Source organism: Scylla paramamosain, chromosome 2 (genome assembly GCF_035594125.1).
Source record: "Scylla paramamosain isolate STU-SP2022 chromosome 2, ASM3559412v1, whole genome shotgun sequence".
Classification (NCBI taxonomy): Eukaryota; Metazoa; Arthropoda; class Malacostraca; order Decapoda; family Portunidae; genus Scylla; species Scylla paramamosain.
Genome location: NC_087152.1, coordinates 28,503,317 through 28,530,207, shown reverse-complemented (window position 1 = coordinate 28,530,207; position 26,891 = coordinate 28,503,317). Strand labels below are relative to the sequence as shown.

At 39.6% G+C, this 26,891-nt stretch overlaps 1 protein-coding gene across 1 annotated transcript in view; it reads right to left on the bottom strand.

Annotated features, from left to right (window-relative positions):
• Nucleotides 1–21,487: 21,487 nt before the first annotated feature.
• The window catches only part of LOC135112710 (CLIP domain-containing serine protease HP8-like), a 53,450-nt gene continuing 48,046 nt past the window's right edge, over nucleotides 21,488–26,891 (bottom strand). Inside the window, exons 9-11 of the mRNA XM_064027434.1 lie at nucleotides 23,608–23,715; nucleotides 22,701–22,798; nucleotides 21,488–22,026 (exon numbers count right to left, since the gene is read on the bottom strand). Coding sequence (XP_063883504.1) covers nucleotides 21,823–22,026; nucleotides 22,701–22,798; nucleotides 23,608–23,715 — 410 coding nt within the window. The 3' untranslated portion in view covers nucleotides 21,488–21,822. The remainder of the gene's footprint in view (nucleotides 22,027–22,700; nucleotides 22,799–23,607; nucleotides 23,716–26,891) is intronic.

Below are 26,891 nucleotides of genomic sequence, written 5' to 3'. Positions count from 1 at the left end.
TATATATATATATAATTCAGATTAGCAAATCTGACCTGCAGCTCCCGCACAATGTATTTAATTTTGCTTCCCGTCCCCCGAGGTATTACTGACCTTTATAGATAATTTTCACACAGTTCATTTACCAGTTTCCTCAGTCAGTTACTGTCCGATCTTTTTCCTCCATGCATTAATCATCCTTTCCCTGTCCCTCGCACTTTTCATCACGTTAGGTTAAAATATCTCTCAAAACTCTCATTTCTTGCTCTCCCACATGCAACACTCACGTGGCAGCGGGCGACAGATATTCTTCAGCTCGTAGGAAATTGATTGTGGAATCCTTACAATTGACCAGCATTTAGATCCCGCAGTGATGAGTTCCTGAGGATCTGCGTTCTTTACATTACAGTATCTCATTAGTCAGACTCTTTCTAAACAACTTTGAGCGATAAATAGCACGTGCCAAACTGCAGCATTAGCGTTAACACGACCAGTTTTAAGGGATTCTGAGTCGGACAGAAGCGGCTTTGGTGAAGACAACATCTGTTGTTAGGCATCAACTTCAGCAGGATGGAAAACTTTTCCCTCTCTTAACTGACGATTTGTGCATGTGTATGTGACACTGTCCTCGGGCACCACTGTGGGAGAACTGAAATAAAGACGAAAGATGCAACCAGTCCCGTTTCAACTTCTGGAGTGTCTTTGTGGCCAACATGCCCCTCCCTCCCCCCTCCTGAATAGGTCTTACTATGCTAATCAGGTCACATCAAACTAATTCAATTTAGAGTATTTGATAAATTAACCTTTTTCACTGCTTGACGATTTTACAACTATCTTTTTTGCACTTTTATATAATTATCTCTAAAATATCTCTGTAGTCTAGAAGACATTAACTCGTTTTTTATCTATTTCATTTTTATTTTTGCAGTGCTGTGAGTGTTAGTAAGGGATGACCATAGCAGTGAAAGGTTAAGAAGAACCTTTGTTTTTTGTTCGGCCTCTAAATGAAAATTGAAGCATGGGGGTCCCTCGTCCCGATATCTAGACATTACATAATAACATAATGCCCCCTCCTGGTGACGCATACCTCGACCTCTGGCGGTGTTGTTCGCTGGGGACAGGAAGGGAGGAATGAAAGCGGGAGACGTGGCCCTGAGGTGCGGGAGATGCCTAGCCGGAGTGTGTTGTGTTGTGGTGGCAACAAACGAGGCAGGCTTGTTGTTGTTGTTGCAAGAAGAGCACGACAAGGGCAACGATGGGCGGAAAACTGTGATGGTTGTTGACTGCTTGAAAGAGAGAGAGAGAGAGAGAGAGAGAGAGAGAGAGAGAGAGAGAGGGGGGGGGGCTATCTGCTTGTAGGTTAAGATAAAATAATAATGAAAGTAAAGACTACAGAAATTAATGATATTGACAATAATTATGTAGTTACAGTAGTGACGTCGTTAGTAACACCAGTGGAAGTAAAGCAACAGATCTGTTGAGGGAAGAAGGAGTAAAATAACAAACGAAAAGGGAGAACATGAAAAGAAAACATGAGAAAAAGAAGCAACAGGAAATAAAATAAAAAAAAAGACGAGCGAGAGGAGGAAGAGAAGGAAGAGGAGGAGAAGGAGAAGGAAAGGAGGAAGAGAGGCCAATTTAGTGGTGGCAAGTGAAAGCAACACACAACACTCGTCGGAGGTCAAGTGGCGCGGGGTGTTGTGCTTGGCTCTTTGAAGGCCTCACGGCTCGCCTTCCTCTCACATAAGGGGGAGCGTGTCTCGCCACCGCCTCAAGGTACTTCCCGGAGCTAATTAGCGGCGGGGATGCTGCGAGAACGTGACCAAGGGAATGCCCGCTACACTGCACCGCCCTCCACTCCATTCCGGAAAGAGAATTACTTACAGAGCACCCGCAAGAAAAATGAATTCACGCTTTAGGGTATTTCATGCTACAAAACTGTGAGAAGACGCGCAAATTACCTGCCTGTTTCGATGTACTGCTGGTGTGTGTGTGTGTGTGTGTGTGTGTGTGTGTGTGTGTGTGTGTGTGTGTGTGTGTGTTTTCCTTATTCCCACAAAAAAAGACGAAAGATTGGCAGAATTATAAATGTTCATCAGAGAGAGAGAGCGAGAGAGAGAGAGAGAGAGAGAGAGAGAGAGAGAGAGAGAGAGAGCCCAATTCAAAGATAAATATACTCGTGGTTTTAAAATTTACCCTCGTTGATTAATGTGTTGTGTTACTGCCTGACTGTTACATTTTCCTTTTGTAGTAATGATGTGCATTTTGTCAGCTTTTTCCACTGGTTATAAAGGAAAATATATTGCTATGGAGAAATTGTGAGAAAGTTTGGTCGACTCGAGATGAATAAGGACAAATTATATTCAATAATAGCTTTCAATGAATATCTCTGTTTACCTCTTTTTTTTTTTTTTTTGTGTGTGTGTGTGTGTATTTACTTACTTTTCTTCCTACCTGTCTGTTCGTCTCTCTCTCTCTCTCTCTCTCTCTCTCTCTCTCTCTCTCTCTCTCTCTCTCTCTCTCTCTCTCTCTCTCTCTCTCTCTCTCTCTCTCTCTCTCTCTCTCTCTCTCTCTCTCTCTCTCTCTCCATACAGAACTTTTACTCATCTAATCACTTCCACCTGTCATCACCAAGGAGAAGGTGTTGACACAACCAGTTTTACAGTCTACAGGACAAGGGGAGGCAAGCCGTGAGGAGGATGTATTTATTAAGTTACATATTTTGTGTGTACAGAAGGGAGAAAGAGCCTGAGGAAGTGGTGCTCGTGATGTACTGTTGTGTTTACTTAGCTGATATGAATTGTAAGTTCATGTTGACCTAGTGGAGATAAGAGGCAAATGTGTATGATAAAGACGGTGATATTAAACAACCTATAGAGGGATTTGTATAAGTAGTAAAACGGGATGGTATAAGCGTATCAATAATTGCCTTGGTAGCTGGGAATTTGTGTATTTGTTATAAACAGCTGACGATGTTTTTTTTTTCTGATTTTTATGACGTTTTGTTGTCCTTATAATTGTCGATGATATTGTTGGTGATGCTGTTTGTAACGCTTATTATTATTATTATTATTATTATTATGGCTATTATTACTATGTGGATTTTTAATATGTTCATTGTTTTTATTATAATCGGTGTCATTTCTGTACTGCTATCATCCTTCTTAGAGTCTCTGTGTGTATATTGACGCGTAATCTTTCATTGAAACAGACTAGACCTTTCTTTCTTCTCTTCCCTCCCCTTCCCTTCCCTTCCCTTCCCTTCCCTTCCCTTCCCTTCCCTTCCCTTCCCTTCCCTTACTTTCCCTCGCCTTCCCATCCCTTTCATTCCCTTACATCCCCTCACCTTCCCTTAGCTTTCCTTTCCTTTTCTCCCCTCCCTCCCCTTCCCTCCCCTCTCTCCTCCCCTCCCCTCCCCTCCCTCCCCTCCCCTCCCCACCCACCCACCCTTCTTCCTCTCCTGTCTCTCCCTCCATCTCTTTCTTCCGCGCCCTTGCTTTACTTATTATATTTTCCGAGAAGACTCACAAAGAAGTTTGTGTTTGCATTACTTTGATATCAGGTCGACAGCGTGATGCGACAAGACCCAAATATTGTCGCTCTGGGGAGAAGGGATTAATGGCGGTGGTGGTAGTGGTTGTGATGGTAGCAAAAGAAGGAGCACTCTGATGTGGAAAAAAGGTGGTGAATGAGCTAAGAGTGGATGAGGATGGAATGGTTTGTGTAACGAGATTAAGAGGGATAGTTCACTGGAAAGGTACTGATTAACGAAGGTGTGGAAAGGTGTCATAAGAAATGCTGCATGGTGGTTGAAGAAGGGAAGAAGAGGGAGTGAGAGTGCTTATGGATGATGAGAATAGTCAGAAGAGAGGCAAGAAGGGATGGTTAACTTGAGGAGGTATGGGATGATGCAGGTGTGGGGAGAGGGAGCCTACGTGAAGAAGGGGTTTATGATGGATGAGAAAGAAAGAGGGAATGAAAAAAGATGATGGATTGGGGATGTAGACAAAGTGTTGAGGGACACGGACAGTACAAAGAATTATGAAGAGTTACAAAGTAACAAATCCTTGGTTTCTTTCTAGACTGTACACTACACTAACAACTTGTAGAAGAGAAAGGGTAATATACTCGTAGTTTTGTGTTTTTACCTGTGAAGAAGCCTAACCAAGGGCTACAAAAAGTGTATAAGAAAGACTCGCCTAATTGCCGCTCTCCAAAGAACAGAAAAACCGAGACGCTCACCAGCAGAAGTTCTCAGGAAGCCACTGAAGGAACGTGTGAGAAATACTTGTAACAGTACAGCGCAACTTGAATTGTCACTTTAAGTAATTAGAGAGAAACGCAAGCTCGGGAACACAACTGCTCACATCACATCATACAATAAAGTTATCCCATGATAGCAACACAGTGAACTTAAATGACTGGCACCTCAGTGGTTCTTTTTCTTTATACTAGTATATAAATTCTTTTGTCCTCTGAGGGTGCCTCTCTTGCATAAAAATAAGATAAAATAAAGAAAAATAAATAAACACAAGCGCAGGAAAAGAACTGATCACAATACCGTATACAATAAAGTTTCCCCAAGATGGAATTACAATGAACTTAGATGCCAAACCACAATACGCAGCTGGATAGAGACAGAAGCATAGGAACACAACACGTCACACGACAGCGTACAAAAAAGTTACTCCAAAACAGTTGTTCACTCCTCGATATTTTTCCTATAAAGATAAGCAACTTTTTAGATACTTATTTTTGTACTACTTAAATAGTTTTGTAGGTTAGGGAAGACACAATCGATATCCTTTTCGCCCTGAAAACAAATCCTTATACTGTTCTGAATATTAACAAAGGATGATCATAGCAGTAAAAGAGTTAGTGACAAACTAAGGTAAATAATTGAATATAAAACAGAACCGTAGGAACATAGCTTGTCACAACAGAACACACGATAAAATTACTTCAGGATAGTGATATGGTGAACTTAATGACAAACCACAGGAGATAGCTATATAGAAACAGAAGCATAGGATTACAGCTCGTCACAACACAGCGTCAAGAAAGTTACTTAGGGATAGGAATACAGTGAACTTAAATGGCATACCACAGTAGGTAGGGAAATGGAAATAGAACCATGGAAACACAGCTCACCACAACACTACATTCAATATAGTTACTCTTCGAAGAACCAGTCACGTGTTTATCTCCATTCAACCACAAAACCGTACGTAGTTTAGTTCTGCTGTCTTTAACACACTACCAAAGATACGCTCCCTCAGCTCTCACGAGTTATACAAATGATACGGTAAGCAAACAACATGCATATCAGAGTAGATAACAAACACACACCGAAATGATTTACACGACTGTTGTCTTTCTTTTCACAAACTACGTCCTAACTCAACTAATTAACCTACTTCTACCTCCCTTTGTCTTTGTTCGGAGAAAAATATGTAGCGAGGAGACGAAGTAGAGGAAGGAAGGTCGAAGACAGAGAGGAAGTAAAAGAGTGATTGACAGAGAGAAAAAAAAACAGGGATGAGGTTGTAGCGTGAAGGACAAAGTGGATGTGAGAAGAGAAGAAAGAGTGGAAAAATTACGGGAGGGAAACGATGAAAAACGAAAACGTAGGAATTATGATGAGAGAGAGAGAGAGAGAGAGAGAGAGAGAGAGAGAGAGAGAGAGAGAGAGAGAGAGAGAGAGAGAGAGAGAGAGAAACAAAATTGTATCATCACAAGGACTTCATAGGAAATATTTTGTTCTTTTCTTCAAATCCATGGCCAGTCTGCGAAACCTATATTGTTTTCTTCTTCTGCGTTTTTTTTTTTACTCTTGGCCTTAGGCAGGAAGGGAATAAGGAAGGAGGAGGCCTGGAAAGAGAGGTAAAGGAAAGACAGAGAAGAGAAAGAAAGAGTGCCTCCCCAAGGAGAAGGAGGAGGAATAAGGAAAAAAGGTCCTCTGATCTTCAAGGAAAAGAAATAGTAATAATGATAGTTCTGTGGGGAAAGCTCTCTCTCTCTCTCTCTCTCTCTCTCTCTCTCTCTCTCTCTCTCTCTCTCTCTCTCTCTCTCTCTCTCTCTCAATCTCTCTCGTTCTCAGTCCCCTTCGATATTTGCTTTCTCCTTCGTTGATTTCTTGTTGCTGCAAGACAAGGAGAGAGAGAGAGAGAGAGAGAGAGAGAGAGAGAGAGAGAGAGAGAGAGAGAGAATAGGAACGAGAGGTCTGGCTTCCTCCCAGTCACTTCTTTCCCGCCAAATCGTCTTACAGCTGAGATCCTCTTGGGGGAATTTCCACTTTTTTCTTTACTTTTTTTTCTCAGACGTTCTTGTTGACTTGTTTGGCGAAATATCTCTCCTCCCCTTCCCCCCTCCACATACTCTCTCTCTCTCTCTCTCTCTCTCTCTCTCTCTCTCTCTCTCTCTCTCTCTCTCTCTCTCTCTCTCTCTCTCTCTCTCTCTCTCTCTCTCTCTCTCTCTCTCTCTCTCGTATGAATTTCTGCAGTTTACTCCTTTACATCAATCGCTCTGTTTTATTTGTATTTCTGTTGCCTTGTTTATTTTCGTTTCTTCGTCTTTCTTTTCATAACACTATTGTAAAACTGCTTTCCTCTGTTTTCTTTTGCTTTACTACGTCTTTTTTTTCTCTCCCTCTTATCACCTTTTTTTTTAGTCTTTGTATTGTTCGACTAGTTTATTTAATCTTTTTTCCTCGATTATATTATCTATTTCCTTACTGATTTCCCCCTATCATTTTTTTTTCTTTCTTTCTTCTCCCCTCCTCCAGCTATTGCCTTCCATCATTCCCTCTCCAGCCACCATACTATCTTCTCGCTGCTCAATCCTTCCTACCTTGTCCCTCTATACGCATATTCCAGCCCTGCCATGATATATACTACATCTTATCGACTTCATTTTACTCTATCATATTTCACCAAGCATTCTCCTTTCCGTCTATGATATACTGCAAAAGCTCTTTACTCCTCCTCCTCCTCCTCCTCCTCCTCCTCCTCCTCCTCCTCCTCCTCCGATGCGACATCTTCACTCAAGTTTAGGACACCACAAAACCGGCTTGGCTAGACACTCTCCAATCTTTATACGGTCTGCCATATCACACATTTCTCCCTCCTCCTCCTCCTCCTCCTCCTCTTCCTCCTCCTCCTCCTCCTCCTCCTCTTCTTCTTCTTCTTCTTCTTCTTCTTCTTCTTCTTCTTCTTCGTTCTCCTCCTCCTCTCCTTCCTTTTCCTTTTCCTTTACCTTTACCACATCATGTTTCTCCATAATTTTCGTTCTCTTCATATTTCTTCTTTCCTGCTCTATTTTCTGTTATTTCTTGTTCTTGTTTTCGTTCTTATTCTTATTGTTCTTCTTCTTTCTCTTTTTCTCTTTCGTATTCTTGTTCTTCATCTCCTCCTCCTCCTCCTCCTCCTCCTCCTCCTCCTCCTTTTAGCTCTGTTCTTTCTCATCGTTCTTGTCTTTTCCTCCTCCTCCTCCTCCTCTCCACTTAAAAATCCTCCTAGTCGACATTATCATAATTTATTCCTTTGCTCCTCTTTATATCAGCAGCAGCGGGGCCAGGAGGAGGAGGAGGAGGAGGAGGTGGAAGAAGAGATGTTATGGTGGAAATGGGAATATAGGAGAATTAGGAGAGTGGTAAATAAAAAAGGATGGAGAAGAGAGGAACAATTTTGTTAGGTGATAAAATTTCATCACGGAAATTACATGTCTAGTCTGTTCATTTAACTTAATTATTTTCATTACTCATCTTTGCATTCATTACTTGATCTGTTTATTGGCTGATTTATATATTTGTCATCATGAGGCTTAAAAAAACGTCACTTTCATCAGTTTTGCGTCTATGTTTCATAATTTTAGTTAATTTTTATGTTCCACTATGCACAAAGATTTGTTCACTATTGGTTTGTAGCACTGCGTTGCATTTTTTTTATTATGATGTGTGTGTGTGTGTGTGTGTGTGTGTGTGTGTGTGTGTGTGTGTGTGTGTGTGTGTGTGTGTGTGTGTGTGTGTGTGTGTGTGTGTGTGACCATTGAGGAAAAGAGTACAAGATGTTTATTAATTTTCTTTCTCGTCGTTCTCGTCCTCTTTTTAGCTGCTTCATTTGGTGTGAAACTCTCACCACCACCATCGCTGAGTGCTGATTCTTACCTGTACACATCTAATTAGAGGTGCACCGCCATTGTCAGTCTTTCCCTCCCTCATTTATTTCCCTTCATTAATCTTTTCCCTAAGTATCCACCTCTTATTTCTACTCTTCTTTAACTTCCACCTCCTCCTCCTCCTCCTCCTCCTCCTCCTCCTTCTCACGTAATGGACGTGTTGCGGCCCCTCCTCCATGGTTCCTGATGCCCAGGGTCAATAAAAGGGCGGTTTTATGGGCCTTGCTGATGCCCAGGTAGCCAGACCAACACAAGTCTCTCTCTCTCTCTCTCTCTCTCTCTCTCTCTCTCTCTCTCTCTCTCTCTCTCTCTCTCTCTCTCTCTCTCTCTCTCTCTCTCTCTCTCTCTCTCTCTCTCTCTCTCTCTCTCTCTCTCTCTCTCTCTCTCTCTCTCTCTCTCTCTCTCTCTCTCTCTCTCTCTCTCTCTCTGGTGACGTAGTAAACAAGGTAAGTGAGTCACGTCTTATGGGCCTCTTGGTCTCTCTCTCAAGGTTTTGGTTTGGATCTTGGTGTCTGGCAGTGTGCGTGAGCCTTTTTCTTTTGATCTTGCTCTCCCACTGGTATTTTATTGCTAGTTGTAAGTAGATAAATATTTAACTGGTTGCGGACAACAGGTTCTCTAGTGTCTTTTTTTATTTATTTATTTATTTACTTATTTATTTATTTATTTTTATTTTTTTCTTTGTAAGTGTGGAGCAGGCCGGTCAAGGGCAAAGTACATAAAAGAGTAAGTCTACAAAAATGCCACTACCTACAATTGTCCTGTTGAATATCCTTCACCTTGGTTGTTGTGGTACAGAAGGGTCGTCCACGAGACTATCCCTTTCCACCAGAGACCGACTGGGCTAAGAGTGTGAATGATGTGTGTGTGTAAGTGTGTTGCTTAGTCTGGGCCACCCTGTGCGGGATCAGCTGCCTGGTACACCATTAGCGAAATGCCGTGTCATGTGATTTGGATGCTCATTTCCTTCCACGTTCTTCGATTTTCAGTCACGTGGATGAGGTGTGAGTGTCTTTGTCTTCCTGTCCCTCTCCCTCTCTTCTCTATCTTTCCTGCGATACTCAACAGTTCCATTTTGTGCTTTGTTGCAGTTTGTCTCTGAAGTTTTAGTTGTCTTTCCCACATTTGTTTATTTGCTTGTCGTAATACTTGCTGGTTTATTTTTCTTTCTGTCCAAGGTATTCTACGTATTGTCCACATTTCAGAGTCGTCTAGTCTATCCCCAGCCTCTTTGTGTCCGTGTCTCACATCCGTGTATTAAGGACCACTATGCATATCTTTTGGGTGGTTTCATTCTGGATGGTATGTTTAGTTATAGGTTCCTTATGGGTATCCTCATTTTATTTATCTTTCTTTCATTTTTCGTTTTTTGGTTTGGTATACAGATGGATGAAAGTGTCGTTCTTATTATTATTTTTTTTTTTTCAAGACTAATGTTTGGATATCAGTGGTTAAACACACAGTTATTAATCTGCTCGTTTATCTAAGTATATCTACCTGTCTGCAATACTTGCACTCCGTACTCGAAATAAACCAATAAAGAAAAAAAAAACATCCTCTTGAATAGTGCCTCTGTTGAAATATTCACGTGCAGTGTTACTTAAATCGAAGAAAATCAATACGAGAATAGTATAAGAAGACGAAGGAAAAAAAAAAACAGGCAAATAAACGGACAAATCCTCTGCGAGTTCGGAAAATATCAGTCAGTTCTGTTTATCCACCTGACGGAAAGAAGAGGAGGAGGAGGAGGAAGAAGGGGAAGAGGGGAGGAGGACAAGGCGGAGGATTAGCTGCAGGAGGAAGAAGAAGGAGGAGTGGGTAGGAGGAAGGCGGGAGGTCAGAGAGAGAAATGGAGGAGGAAGGAAATGAGGTAGAGAGAGGAAGGAAAGGAAGAGATTTAGGGAAGGGGAGCGGAGGAAGGGGAGGAAAGAGAGGAAAGATGGAGGGGTAGGCTGCGGAGTTAGAGAGAAGGGGAGAGAGAGAGAGAGAGAGAGAGAGAGAGAGAGAGAGAGAGAGAGAGAGAGAGAGAGAGAGAGAGAGAGAGAGAGAGAGAGAGAGTGTGTGTGTGTGTATACGAGGTGAGAAGAAAAAATGGAAAAGAAGAAATTAATGAAACATAATCACAAGAGAAGAATGGAAGGAGAGAAGAATAAAGGGAGCTGGAACAGATGGATTAAAAATAGAAACCTAAGAAGAAGTGAAGGAAAGGAGATAGTAAAAGAAATGCAACAGACGTAGAAAGAGGAATTGAGATAGGACAGTAGAAAACAGAAAAGTGTGAGAAGAAGAAAAAAGTGTAAGTGGGAGAGAGACTGGGAAGAGTAAAGGAAGAAGAAAAGTAGAGGAAGATAAGCAAAGGAGTAGAATGAGCAATGAAATGGAAATTGGAAAAAAAAAAAAGGTGCAGAGAGAGAGAGAGAGAGAGCGATCGAGAGGCCAGAGCCGAGTGTTTCTCCTCTTCTGAACCACCTTAATTTTTCATGCGAGAAATAATTTGCATATAAACTCGGCCATCCCTTTCACAGGCCAGCGATTTACGTCCCAAAAATCGTCAGAATACCAATGAGACGAAGCTGAGAAGCAGGTGAAGGGGTGACGGAGGAGTGGGGAGGGAGGAAGGTGATGGGGAGGAAGAGAAGCAGGTGAAGGGGATGATAGAGGTGTGGAGAGGGAGGGGAGATGATGGAGAGAAAGAGGAGCAGGTGAAGGGGTGATGGGTGTGTGGGGAGTGATGGGATGCGATGGGGAGGTGATGGGGAGGAAGTGTAGCAGTGGTGAAGGAAGGGAATGATGGGGAAGTAGTAGAGATGGTAATGGGAGAGAAACAGGTGGATGAAGGGGGAGAAGCAGTAATGGGTGTGACAAAACGAGGAAGAAAGGAAGAAGAACTGAGAGGTTGATGATAATGGGAGACAGAAGACAGGGAAGGAAGGAAGTGATAGTTAGATAGAGGCACTGACTGAAGAGGAAGAGATATTAGAGAGGATAAGGTAACAAACATAAAGGCAAGTAGTGGAAAGAGTTTGAGAGAGAGAGAGAGCGAGAGAGAGATGAGAGAGAGAGAGAGAGAGAGAGGAGAGAGAGAGAGAGAGAGAGGAGAGAGAGAGAGAGGATAACTGGAGGAGACGGGAAAGCATTGAGGGGAGAAGTAAAGGGAGGGAAAGAGTAAGTGAGGGAGATGGGGAAGAGAGGAGAGTTTAATACTGTTCGTCTCTTTTCTCTCCTGCAGCCAGTTAGTGTCTTTGATGTGAGGGAGTGTCTGCCTGTGTGTCTGTCTGTGTGTGTCTCTTCCGTGTCAGTATTTCCGTGTTCCACTCTGGTTCCTTCGTGTCTGCCGGGATTCCTGCATTGGTAGCTCATCCTTTACTCTCTCTCTCTCTCTCTCTCTCTCTCTCTCTCTCTCTCTCTCTCTCTCTCTCTCTCTCTCTCTCTCTCTCTCTCTCTCTCTCTTTTACACCGCATCCTTCATTTGGTAGTGTTGTAATTGTTATGATAATCCACCTAGTGTTTATGTAATTGAAAGGCATTATTATTTTTATTATTATTATCATTATTATTATTTTTGTATCATCATCATCATCAAGAAAGGGTTGATATGTGATATGCGTGAAAAACATTTTCTCCTATGTTTAATGGAATGATGATAACTATAGAAGTCAATTGTTAATAAATGTTAATAAAAAGCAAATTATCTGCATTGGTGACTTTGATCACCAAACGCATGGGAAGAATGTAGGATGAGTGTGGGTGAGTGGATCAGTGGGTGGTTGAGTGGGTTGGTGAAGTGGTGGGTGTAGATGTGTTAATGTGAAAGGGAGTAAAGAAAAATGGTGCGCAAAATGTTCCTTCTGCTTCAGTCAGTCAGCATGAGTCCTTTGTGTTTACTCAGATCATTTACATTCTTCTCTCTACCCCTCACTAAACTCGCTTAGTCTTCGTCCTCGTCCCCGCTCTCATCATCATCGTCGTATGCTCTCTTCTCGTCCTCCTCCTCCTCCTCCTCCTCGTCCTCCTCCTCCTCCTCCTCCTCCTCCTCCTCCTCCTCCTCGGCTGTGTCCACCCAGAAGTCTTTTTTAATGGACCCGCCTTCATCAAATCATCATTTATTGTTGGCAAGTGACACCACAAAACCAGGGGGTCGCTCATCTAGCCCTTGTTATGGTAATGCGTCGTACGATGCAGGAGGAGGAGGAGGAGGAGGAGGAGGAGGAGCAAGATAGAAGATGAGGAAGAGGAGGAAGAAGAGGAGGAGGGGGACAAGGAAAAGGTAGTGAACATCCGTGGGAGGTGGACAGTAGAGGGAAAAGAAAAGACCGAATATGACATAAGGTGAAGAGAAAGAAGTGGATGTGGAATGAAACAGAAGAGGAGAGATGCGTAGTGGAGAGACGGAGTTTAAAAGGGAAGAGCAGAGTATGACCAAGGAAAGACGGGATAAAGGGATAAGAGAGAGGAGTGGGTGTGGAAAGAGAAAGAATATACACTATTGAGGGATATATGGAATGGGAGAGGTTGAAGGAATACGTGTGCAAGCAAAAGTGGACAGAATGAATTAAGCAAAGTCAAACCCTATGGCAGAATAGAAAGAGAAGCATTTTGAGATGTTGAAAGTGGTGACCGAGGAGGAAAGGAGCAAGATACTGAAGTGCTGAAATTGTGAATCGTTATAGTGAAACATGTTATGATGTAGTAATGTAATATGTTGGGGATTGGTGAATTATGGTGTGAGTGACAAGCGATAGAAAGAACCTGTATAGCCAGTCAGGGGATGTTTATGGAACGTAGAGTTAACGGTGAATGAGGAATGCTGGAGGGAAGGTTATGAGTTGCGGTGGAGTTGAGAACTGAGAGTATGCTGTGAAATGGAAGCCAGGACTGTTGAGTAAAGAGAATATGTTACTTATCATGGCCTGGAGATCAGCTCTGGTTATGTTGTTCACCTTTCTGTTTTCGTGGACGAAGAGTATCGAAATAACTCCAGAATTAAAAGTAATTATTAAAGGATTCTCAGCATGGCTTCACGAAAGGGAAGCAATACCTTTCGACTTTTATTAAGTTTTATACTGAAGTCTGTGAAGCAGCAGATAATTAAGACTTAATATATCATGGCTTTAGCGAAGTGTCTAATAAGGTGCCCCACCAAAGGATCTTGAATAAAGTTTGGGCGTATGGAACAGATGAGAAAGTTCCAACCTGAATCAGGTCATGATTAAACTACAAGCAACAAGTTGCAATTATCAATGGCTGCAAATCCGAGTGGAAGCAAGTTTTAGTAATTTACGGGGTACCACAGGGTCCAGTTTTAGGATCCGTATTATTTTTTATATATTAATGATTTAGATTTAGATGATGATTTAGGTAAAAAAAGAATATATATATATATATATATATATATATATATATATATATATATATATATATATATATATATATATATATATATATATATATATATATATATATATATATAGTATTGATATTAGTAAATTTACTAAGGCCATGAAGATAAATAAATTTATTAAGTCGGATTTCTATGCAACTAGCATGCAGACAGATTTAGATTCGTAAGGTGGACAGACAGATGGCAAATTCAATTCGATATAAACAAATGAAAAATACTTAGCATATGCAGAGGAAATTCATATATTAGGGACACAATAAAGGACGACCCTTTGATTGGATGAGATGGTAATAAAGATTCAGAAGTCACAATTACTTCAGATCTTCGTCAGAAAACAATACCATGAGCCAGAAATAAAACAAACCGTTTATTTGGGGTTCATCTTTATAAACGTCAAAAGCAGAGCACCCAAAATAATATTAAACCTACATTTAGCATTAGTCAGAACTCATCTAGACAATAATCGTGCACTTCTAATCACTGTATTGAAGAAGAGATATAGGTCAGTAAAAAAAGAGTGACTAAGGTGATACAAGATATGCGAAATATTAATCGCCTTACGAAAGATTAAAGCTTTGGAATTTAGATTTGTTAGATGGCATAGATGAAAAGGAAATCTGATAGAGGTATTCAAGGCACGTAAGAGATATAACAAGATGGTATAGAAAAATTGCTAAGATTGGTAATCAAGATAGGAATAGAAGTCACGGTTGATGATGGCAGACTTAAAAAGAGAAAGAAAGAAATTTGTTATCTCATATAGTGGAATAACGAATAGACTCGGTAATCACTCTGTTAGTGCGGAGTCAATAGAGAACTTTATGAAATTATTATATAAATTTATAGATAGGGATGATAAACAGATATATATATATATATATATATATATATATATATATATATATATATATATATATATATATATATATATATATATATATATATATATATATATATATATATATATATATACATAAATATATATATATATATATATATATATATATATATATATATATATATATATATATATATATATATATATATATATATATATATATATATATATATATATATATATATATATATATATATATATATATATATATATATATATATATATATATATATATATATATATATATATATATATATATATATATATATATATATATATATATATATATATATATATATATATATATATATATATATATATATATATATATATATATATATATATATATATATATATATATATATATATATATATATATATATATATGTATCGAGAAGAAGAAGTAAGCACCTGCCGAAACGACAATTACTCCCATTCAGGTCTTAAGCACTGTATCAGGGGGTGCTGTGAACTTATCGTTAAACCCAGCTGTGACCTCACGGAACGTTTCTCTTCGTGTCTCACAATACAAGGGGGCATTCGCAGCCTGCCCTCTGAAGACAACTCTTTTCCTTCACGCAAAACTACAAGCACCTAATTACACACACACCCTTCACTCAAAATTCAAAATTATCATGGCGACTCTTACACCAGCCTCGGAGTCCCCATCTGGGGAGAGGACCACAAATGTCCCCAGGTCGAACTGCTCTTCTGGTATCGACCCTAAGTGTCTTGACACCCCTCTCAACTTTTTCTTCATCAACTTCTGCAACATTCGCAGTCTTAGATCTAATTTTCAATCTGTAAAACACCAACTCTCCTCTACTAAACCTCATCTTCTTTTCCTCACTGAAACACAAGTGTCAGTGGCAGCTGACAGTAGCCCCTTTTCCGTTCCCTCTTACTTTTCTCTATCCTCATTTTCAATTCAAAGCTGGATGTTGTGTTTATGAGCGCAGTGACTTAACCTGCTCTCGTGCCCACGCTATTGAATCATCCGAGTTTTCCACTATCTGGCTACAACTACAGAGTCACTGTCAAACTAAATTTATCTGTGATATATACCTCTCACTTATAAGAAATAAGACTATAAGAAATTCTTTGACTACTTAACTTCCAAAGTGAAGCACATTCTGACTCTCTTCCCTTTTGCAGAGATCTCCATTCTTGGAGACTTCAATGTTCACCACCAGTTTTGGCTTTTCTCTCCCTTTACTGACTATCCTGGTGAACTAACCTTCAGCTTTGCTATCGTCCACGACCTAGAGCAATTGGTACAACACCCTACTCGTATTCCTGACCGTCTTGGAGATACGCCCAACATTCTTGATCTTTTCCTAACCTCTAATCCTGCTTATGTTGTCACCCTCTCTTCTCCGTTGGGCTCCTCCGATAACAATCTGTATCTTGTCATATTGCTCCAATCCTTCCTCAGGATCCCCCAAAGCGGAGGTGCCTCTGGCGTTTTGTCTTTGCTAGCTGGGGGAACCTGAGGAGGTACTTTGCTGATTTTTCTTGGAATGACTACTGCTTCCGTGACAGAGACCCGTCTCTGTGTGCCGAGTGCATAACATAGGTGATAGTGTCTGGCATGGAGGCATACATTACTCACTCTTTTTCTCGACCTAAACCTTCCAAACCTTGGCTTAACACAGCTTGTTCTCGTGCTATACATGATAGAGAGATGGCCCACAAAAGGTACTTAAGCCTTCCATCACCAGAATCTCATGCACTTTATATTTCTCCCCGGAACCATGCTAAGTCTGTTCCCCAAATAGCCAAAAACTCCTTCATTAAAAGAAAGTGTCAAAAGTTTTCAAGATCTAACTTCCCTCGTGACTTCTGGCATCTAGCCAAAAAAACATCCCCAGTAACTTTGCTTTCCCTCCTTTATTTCAACCAGGTGGCACCACTGCTATCACATCTATCTCTAAAGCTGAACTCTCCGCTGAAACCTTTGCTAAAAACACTACATTAGACGATTCAGGGCTTCTTCCTCCCTCTCCTCCACCCTCTGACCACTTCATGCTACTATTAAAATTCTTCACAATGATGTTTTCCATGCCCTCGTTGGCCTAAACCCTCGAAAGGCTTATGAACCTGATGGGGTATCTCCTATTGTTCTTCGAAACTGCACCCCCGTGCTTGCACTTTGCCTAGTCAAACTCTTTCAACTCTTTCTATCAACATCTATCTTTCCTTCTTGCTGGAAGTTTGCCTACATTCAGCCTGTTTCTAAAAAGGGTGACCGTTCTAATCCCTCAAACTACCGTCCCATTGCTTTAATTTCCTGCCTATCTAAAGTTTTTGAATCTATTCTCAGCAGGAAGATTCTTAAACATCTATCACTTCACAACTTTCTATCTGATCGCCAGTATGGGTTCTGTCAAGGCCGCTCCACTGGTGATCTTCTGGCTTTCCTTACTGAGTCTTGGTCATCCTCTTTTAGAGATTTTGGTGAAACTTTTGCTGTTGCCTTGGATATATCAAAAGTTTTTGATAGAGTCTGGCACAAAGCTTTGATTTCCAAACTACCCTCCTACGGCTTCTATCCTCCTCTCTGTAACTTCATCTCAAGTTTCCTTTCTGACCGTTCTATTGCTGCTGTGGTAGACGATCACTGTTCTTCTCCTAAATCTATTAACATTGGTGTTCCTCAGGGTTCTGTCATGTCACCCACTCTCTTCTTATTATTCATCAATGACCTTCAAAACCAAACTTCTTTTCCTATCCACTCCTACGCTAGTGATACCACCCTGCACTTTTTCACGTCTTTTCATAGATGTCCATCACTTCAGGAAGTAAACATTTCACGCAGGGAAGCCACAGAACGCTTGACATCTGATCTTTCTAAAATTTCTGATTGGAGCAGAGCAAACATGGTATTGTTCAATGCCTCAAAAACTCAATTCCTCCATCTATCAACTCGAAACAAACTTCCAGACAACTATCCCCTCATTTTCAATGACACTCAACTGTCGCCCTCTTCTACACTGAACATCCTCGGTCTGTCCTTTACTTATAATCTGAACTGGAAACTTCACATCTTATCTCTAGCTAAAACAGCTTCTATGAAGTTAGGTGTTCTGAGACGTATCCGCCATTTTTTCTCATCCCCTCACCTGCTAACTCTGTACAAGGGCCTTATCCGTCCATGTATGGAGTACGCTTCACATGTCTTGGGGGGATTCCACTCACACCTCTCTTCTAGCACAACAGGGTGGAATCAAAAGCTTTTCGTCTCATCGACTCCTCTCCTCTAACTGACTGTCTTCAGCCTCTCCCTCATCGCCGTAATGTTGCATCTCTAGCTCTCTTCTACCGCTACTTTCGTGCTAATTGCCCTTCTGATCTTGCTAGCTGCATGCTTCCCCTCCTCCTGCGGCCTCGCCGCACAAGACTTTCTTCTTTGTCTCACCCCTATTCTGTCCACCTCTCTAATGCAAGAGTTAACCAGTATTCTCAGTCATTCATTCCTTTCTCTGGTAATTTCTGGAACTCCCTTCCCGCTTCTGTAATTCGACCTTCCTATGACTTGAATTCCTTCAAGAGGGAAGTTTCATGACATTTATACCTCAGTGTTTTGACTACCGCTTTGGACCCTTTTCGGGGACAGGCATCTCAGTGAGCTTTTTTTTTTTTCTTTGTTTTGGATTTTTGTTGCCCTTTGTCGGTGTTCCTCCTACATAAAAAAAATTAGAGAGAGAGAGAGAGAGAGAGAGAGAGAGAGAGAGAGAGAGAGAGAGAGAGAGAGAGAGAGAGAGTAATAAATTGTATGACTAATACAGATGCCCTCGGCCCCCAAAAACGGGGCAAGAAAAACTCGGCCAATTACTTTGTCTTTTGGAACCTCTTTTGTCTTAATAATGAAAAATACTACTCGCTTGTTGCCTCGCCTGCCTTACTATCATACTTTGCGTATATATATATATATATATATATATATATATATATATATATATATATATATATATATATATATATATATATATATATATATATATATATATATATATATATATATATATATATATATATATATTTGTTTATTTATTAACTACTTGAACTGAATAAAATTTGTACACTTCATTAAGAGACCATATATAGGAGTTCAGATTATTGTCTGGGGGCAATGGATTTTCTTGGGGTCTGCACTTTCCATTATTTCTTATGAAAACATTTTCGGTATCGAACTTTTCGTAAACAGAACATCCTGCTGGAACAAATGAAATTAAGATTCCGAGGCACCACTGGAGGTGTGTGTGTGTGTGTGTGTGTGTGTGTGTGTGTGTGTGTGTGTGTGTGTGTGTGTGTGTGTGTGTGTGTGTGTGTGTGTGTGTGTGTGTGTGTGTTTGTGTGTATGTGTATATGTGTTTGTGTGTATGTGTTTGTAATAATAATAATAATAATAATAATAATAATAATAATAATAAACGGTTTATTCTTCAGGCAGTTAACAAACTGAAAATGTACAGAGGGGGTGGGAAAATACTTAACATTTATCCTAAAGTTAAGTCTAATCTAGAAGGGAAATACTATTGATTGATGGCTTGCACCATGGTGGGAATCGCGCTGAGTCTATACCGGTCCGTGCGCGGCGCCTTTAGGGGCGTTATCTTGTTGTGGTGTCTGGTGGCACGCACCGGGCGAGGTGCGTCAGGCGGCAGCATGTGTCTGAGACGTGGATGATGCAGCAGTCCCCTTGCAAACTTTTCCAGAGCCTCTCGGTGCCTGGTGGATAGTCTGGACAGACTCAGGGTGTTCAGGGTTTCATCATAGGTGGTGTAAGCAGGGCCAAGGATGACCCTGCACGCCCTATTCTGCACACTTTCCAGCTGTAGCTGTTGAGTGTGTGTGAGGGAGAAGGACCACGCTGGGGAGGCATACATGAGTTTGGGGAGGATGAAGGTGAGGTACACCCCCCTTAATTCGTCTGTCGGCGTCCCCAACGACCTGAGTCTGCGCAGCATGTACAGCCTGTAGGTGGCGGATTTTACGGTGTGTGTGTGTGTGTGTGTGTGTGTGTGTGTGTGTGTGTGATGGACATTGCCTAAAGCCAGACGTCTTACAGTAACTGCTAATTGTTACAGCCACTGATGAAATATTGTTAATTTCTCATGTATAGAATATAAATAAGTTATCATTCCTGTTTCTACATATTTTAATTATGTGCATACATACATAATGTCAGCGTGCGGGCTCCTCTACGCATAGTTCAGTCACAAGTCAGTAACATAATAGACGTATTCCAAACACAACTCAATAACAAGAACTTTTTGACGCATTCCAGGCACAAGTCTCACCTTCTCCACTTCGAGTGATTGTGTTCCTGACCTGTCACTCTTCACCATACACCTGCAGCTCACACACACATCAATATTACCACGTGTACCTGGTAACGTCACGCAAACATCACAAGGTCACACTGAAATAATCGCCAGTCAGCACTTAACACCACAACCTCAATCATAATTCGAGTGAATGGTGTTAAGAAAAAATTTACCTTATACCACCAACTAAATTCTCCACCTTCCCTCCTTCTCTCTTGCCTCTCCACCTTCCCTCCTCCTTCTACCTCTCCAACCTCTCACTTTCCCTCCTCCTCCCTTACCTCAAACCAAAATGTACCTTGCACTAAGTTTAAGTAAATTAAGTAGTATAAATAAATAAAAAAATGTTAAGTTATATATATATATATATATATATATATATATATATATATATATATATATATATATATATATATATATATATATATATATATACGAGAAAATTAGTAAAGATAAGAACTATTAGTATTTATAGTATAGATAGATCGAGATGTTATGGTACGTTACGTTGTAATGCTAAGTTACCATGTTGAGTCAGGTGTGGCTGGCGTGATGTTAGGTTAGGTTAGTATAAGCTTCTATATAAGGTTATGCTGTGTCTCTTTTGGTTTGTTAGGTTAGGTTACCTTACGTTCGGTTATCTCACCTTCGTCTGCGTTGTTGTGATGGTAGGAATTAAAAAACTTCCTCCTTCACTCTGACTCGATATTCAACATGTGTCAAAACTCGATCACAAATCGGTTTCTATATATATATATATATATATATATATATATATATATATATATATATATATATATATATATATATATATATATATATATATATATATATATATATATATATATATATATATATATATATATATATATATATATATATATATATATATATATATATATATATATATATATATATATATATATATATATATATATATATATATATATATATATATATATATATATATATATATATATATATATATATATATATATATATATATATATATATATATATATATATATATATATATATATATATATAAATAATATGAACTAAAAAGATCCTACAGTGATCAAAATTCGTCCTTTTTCAACGCTCTGAGCTGAACAATAGCGATAGGCAAAAGTCATTGAGGTTGTCCCGCTAATTCAGGAAGACAGATTTGCAATATTTCATAATGGTTTTGAGTAAGAGGAGAATTAAGCCAGCCAGCTTAGAGTGAAATGTGTTTTGATTGGCTTACTATTCCACGTGGGAATTATGAAATGTAACGCGCAATGCTTGCGAAACTTCGATCTTTCGCAGAACTACATTGAATCTAGCGTTGATTACGTTAAGCTTACTTCAACTTTCATCCAGTTTATTGTCAACCGAATCGCTTTTTCACTGAACACGTACATTCGGGTGATCGGCTGCGTGAAACGTAAAGAAATTCTAAGCGACATCAGCGCGACATCGCATTGCTTTAATTGCCATGCCGTTCTTCGGGAAATTTTGCTTGGCGTGCGAGTAGTTCACGGAATTTCACGTGATTCTGGATGTCGAGTTTAATGAAAACCTTGAAGATTTATTTTATGTTTCCGTGTCGAATTCTGCGCTCGAGGAAATAAACATTGAGAATTAATGTATTATTTTTCGTATGAAAAGGGAAAGTGAAATAAGTTTGTGAAAAGAACAGGGTGAAAGGAAAACACTGTAAACAGTTAATAGTATTTATTTAGCCTGACAGAACATCACGTCACATTCTTTCACCCTGACACACGGAATATTCCCTGAAAGATACGACGCGAAATGCGCGAGCCGACGATGAGGAAAACTAAAAAAAAAAAAAAAAAAAAAAAAATAGCAAGACAATAAAGACAGAGGGATGCGCCATATTAAAACTGCCGCAAGAGCAAGGACAGTAATAATCTGTCTTTTGAAGAGATGCTATTTACTTCCAGTCCCTTTATTCCTCGACACTCCTAACATTAAAATGCCCTGGAACATTCATCCTCTCTCTTGTCGCGTTCACTCCCTTTATTTGCTTCCCGCTAATGTAGGTGCCGTAGGATCCAGGGGATGTAGTAATGGACGTTGGTGTAGTAACCCTGAGTCTTCCGGGCGCCACACACTGTAGGCCCATTGCTCACCAGACCCACCACGTAGTTGATATTAACGCGAGGGTTTTCCATGACCAGCGGCCCGCCAGAGTCCCCGGCACAGCTGTCGGCGCCCTCACCTCCTGCACACAGCACCTGCAGGATAGTGGTGGAAGGGAGGTGTTTCATCATTGGCATTGTGGTCAAGGGATGTAACGACTTTGGTTATAGTTGTAGTAGTAGTAGTAGTAGTAGTAGTAGTAGTAGTAGTAGTAGTAGTAGTAGTATCGATATCATTAATATCATTTTTGTTATTCTGCCAGTCTCATCTAATATAATTATTGTCAAGTAATATCATTCATCTACGAAAGTTGAAGGCGTTTGTTACTGTTTTTTTTTTGTTTATATATATATATATATATATATATATATATATATATATATATATATATATATATATATATATATATATATATATATATATATATATATATATATATATATATATATATATATATTCATTATTTTACCACATATTCGTTATATTAACTCTGCTCAACTTCCACTACCACCATTAACCATTAACACCACCAGCATCAATTCCACTTCTATTATAAGCATTACCACTTAACGCTTTTGTCTCCACCACTACCCACTACTACCACAACCATTCGACACTTTATTAATTCTCCTAACTTAACCATCAGTCCCCCCAACAGTATTTAACTATTCATTTTACGTCACTACACCCAGTCGTCACTATTACTATCTCTTTCAATCATCCAACAATATACCACTAACCTTACCACTCACCCCTCGCCACTACTCACCATGTTGGGGTCAGGATAGGAGGAGGTGTTGCAATACGTCTTACTAAGGGGCAGGAACACTTCTTGTAGAATGTCCGCCGGTACCGTCCGCGCGGGATCTGTACCGGGAGGAGGAGCAGGCGTAAGGAAGCGTTGGTGCAGAAAAAGGAGGAGGAAGGAAGGAAATAGAAGAGGGTAAATAGGAGGAAAAGGAGGAGGAGGAGAGACGGAGAAAGGGAAAAAAAAGAGGTGAAAAATGATGGAAGGAAAGTTAGAGCTCATGTACGTGTGAGACTTGGGAATGGTACTATTGAAACTCTTGACATTTTTGTTTTTGCGTCGTTTTCTTCTTTCGTTATGAAGTTTATTTAGTTTTGTAAAGTTTTTTTTTTTTTTTAATGAACAACTAGTATCACCACTACATTTTTCTAAATGTTATCTCGTACATTTGCTTCTTATTATTTTGATGGATCAACCCCCTCCCCCCCCGCCGTGCGCGCACACACACACACACACACACACACACACACACACACACACACACACACACACACACACACAGTTAACAAACTTATGCAGTTAAATATCACCTATATTTGAGCAAGGTATAGGAGGTAGCATGATTTGTTGAATGACTGATCGATTGCTTTCTGCCTTGATTGATTGACTGATTGATTGTTTTAACATGTTCCAATGATGGGATCATATAGCATTGTAGGGAAAAGAGTCATCTTTGCGAAAGATACTACGAGGTAACATCTAATCTAATATGAAAACTCGTCACAACACCATGTTGGAAGCAACCGAAGCAGCAGTTCCCCGTACTCATGAGCAAGAATGAAAGAAACTCTCCAGCACCAAAGACAAAGAAAGTGGAGTTGAGGAGAGAGAATGAGTGCTCTCTCACTCCCTCCTTTACTTCAGTCACCTATGGTTCCCCAGCCAGCGGTCCAGGCGAATTTAGAGGAAAAGTCGTTGTTGACGATGCCGAGGTCCTTCTCAATGTTCATGGGAAGGCAGATAGGCACTACATGAGCTGCAAAGTAGAAAGGAGACGAATTGCTGTAAGAAAGTGATATTCTAATTTGTTTCCTGCCTGATTGAAGAGAGAGAGAGAGAGAGAGAGAGAGAGAGAGAGAGAGAGAGAGAGAGAGAGAGAGAGCATTAGGTTTCTAGACGAAACTACTTGTATTATCATTACTATTGTCATTATTATTATTATTATTATTATTATTATTATTATTATTTTTATTATTATTATTATTATTATTATTATTATTATTATTATTATTATTATTATTATTATTATTATTATTATTATTATTACTGTTCTATGTTGTAACATTCATTGCAAGTAAAAAAAAAGTTCGTGGAGGCGAAGAAAGTTTAATGATTGCTGGAAACTGCCCATCTGACATAAGTACATGAGTTTACCTATGTATGTGTTACCATACTAGGGTGAATGGAAGGAAAAGAATAATGCGTATAAGTTATATGGTAGATTACACACGCGCAGCCAAGAAAGGCTGCAGAGTGAAGAAGGACACTGGCAGCCTCAATGTGTTTCCATTAGAGAAGCTGAAAAATGCTGTGTGTGTGTGTGTGTGTGTGTGTGTGTGTGTGTGTGTGTGTTTCGTCTCTATAGTAGGTATGTGGGTTTGGCCAGCGCGATAATGGAGACACGAGCGGCTGTACACAGGAAGGGAGCGCGGGATGTGAAAGTTACGCTCTTGGACTGGAGTTTCTGTGCAACTTAGCGGGGGCGATGTGGAATTCACTGGGTACTGATTACGCGTGATTAGTGGAGTTTGGAGGCTATTCCGCTTGCCTTGTCTCTCCTTGATACACACATCGCACTCTGCCTTATAACACGTGTCGAACCTGAGATAGTTAAGGGTACAAGTCTTTATTCCAGAGAGGTGACTTGTGTGGGCGAAAGACTTCCTGGTATCAATTAGATATTCGGGAGTTTGCCGTCGATGTCTTACCGTGTATAGAGGACAAGGAAAGGTCGGAAGGATTGTTGGGGAAATAGACAGGTATGTTTCGTACAGGGACTGCCACGTGTAAGGCAGATGGCTCCTTGCGGTTTCTTTAATTTTCTTATATTCTTTTTAGTACGCTGAACTGCTTACTCTTTATTCAACTTTAATCTGACGGGTAAAGTTTTTCCTCATCTCTCGCAGTGAACACAATTGCATACTATTATGCCAATCCGTAGCACTTTTCCCCACTTATTTGCTGATCAGGTGAACCAGTTAATGGAAGAGGTGGGTTCATTCAACAGGCGAGTCAATCAGTTGTCTCGGTTCAAAGGGAGGACGTGAACTGATCCTTTAATTACCCAATTAGGGACCTAAGCCTAGAACGCGGGGAGGGGCTAGATGTGTGCCAGCCAATCAGATGAAGTCCGCAGGGAGAGTGGGAATAGGTAACCAATCACGGCGCCGAACACATTTCTGGTAGGTGACCAGTGAGACACGCGGGATTCAACTCTCCTTTGACCTGTGACATATGCTGAAAATAAAACTCTGACCCTTCTCATATCTCTTCCGATAGTTCTTTTTCTTCTTCTTCTTATTATTATTATTATTATTATTATTATTTTTATTATTATTATTATTATTATTATTATTATTATTATTATTATTATTATTATTATTATTATTATTATCATTATTATTATTATTACGAGCGAAGCGAAGTTTACTATGGAGGTTGGAGTTTCGTTTTGAGCGGCCCGGCCAGGCCCGACCTTAACGCTATTCAAACGCTAATATCTCCTGAACTACGAGGCCGAGCGTAACGAAAGCGCCACCACATGATAGTACAACTCTATCAATTTTATATGATATTGCTGTCATCTCTTTTATTGCGTAAAGTCAATGGGTAACTTGCAAGTAGTAGAAGGGTGTCGAAAATGGGATTTAAAAACTATTCAATTTTCACTTTTTTTTTTTTTTTGTCTCAATAAGATCTGACACATAGTATTCAACGCAGAATTAAATTTTCTGTCCATTTGTATACAGGACAGTCATTCGGCTCCTGCAAAATTTCGAGCTGGAATTATTTATTTATTTATTTATTTATTTTATTTGTTTATTTATTTTATTTATTTTTTTTTTTTTTTATATTAGGGGAGGCGCTATGTGTCCGGCCCGCCTGTAACGCTATTCAAACGCTAATATCTCACGTAACTACGCGGCCGATCGTAACGAAATTATCAACCATATAGGTTTCATCTTTTCTATTCGGTAAAGTCAATGGGTAACTTGCAAAATGTAGAAGGGTGTCGAAAATGAGATTTTGTAAAGTTACTGTCTGTTTTCTGCAATGTCCAACTTCTTTTTTGTCTCAACGATACCGAATACATATCACTGAACACAGAATGAAATTTTCTTATTCAACGGTATATAGCACGACGATTGCCCTCTCGCAGAATTTTTTTTTTTAGGTAGTGATTTTAATATTTGGCATGTGTGGTATGTACCGGGTGCCTGAAATTGCCGCCAACTTTTCAACTAACGAACCGATAAACCTCAAATTTTGTAGTTAATAACATTAATACAAGTTATAACGAAAAATGATGTCAGATTTCCAGGACTATTCCCCATGCGCTTCGCTCGTCAATCGCCTTCCTAGGTGTTTTACTTATTATTATTATTAACATTATTATTATTATTATTATTATTATTATTATTATTATTATTATTATTATTATTATTATTATTATCATCATCATCAAAATAAATTCTTCGCTAACAAACTAATAAATCGTTGCAAGAAAAAGGCAGCAGCTTTGATCGATGAACCTTCCTTCACCCCAATAATTACACTGAAATTTTGACCTTGTTGCTTTTCATGCTTTCCTCTGTTCTTATTCGTTTTTTTTTTTTTTTTTTTTTTTTAATGGTGATCGGCTTAAGCCTTATAAACCGCAGAAAGTTGATAAGTAAAAAAATTAATAAAATAATTAGATTCATCAACATTGTGTAGCCCAGTCTAACGAGTAAAAGTTCGTCTTGCTGTCACTTGCCCTTCTTCCAGTGCCAGTTGAAGCAGTAGACATATATACTTGAGTTTTCTCAAATATAATTACGTACACGAGACTTTCATGGCTATTTAACCTCAAAGCTGAACCAGTCTTAAACCGATATTTGGAGCGAGCATATCTGTCGTAGCGGGTATCATAATTTACTTAAAGGTTTGGCT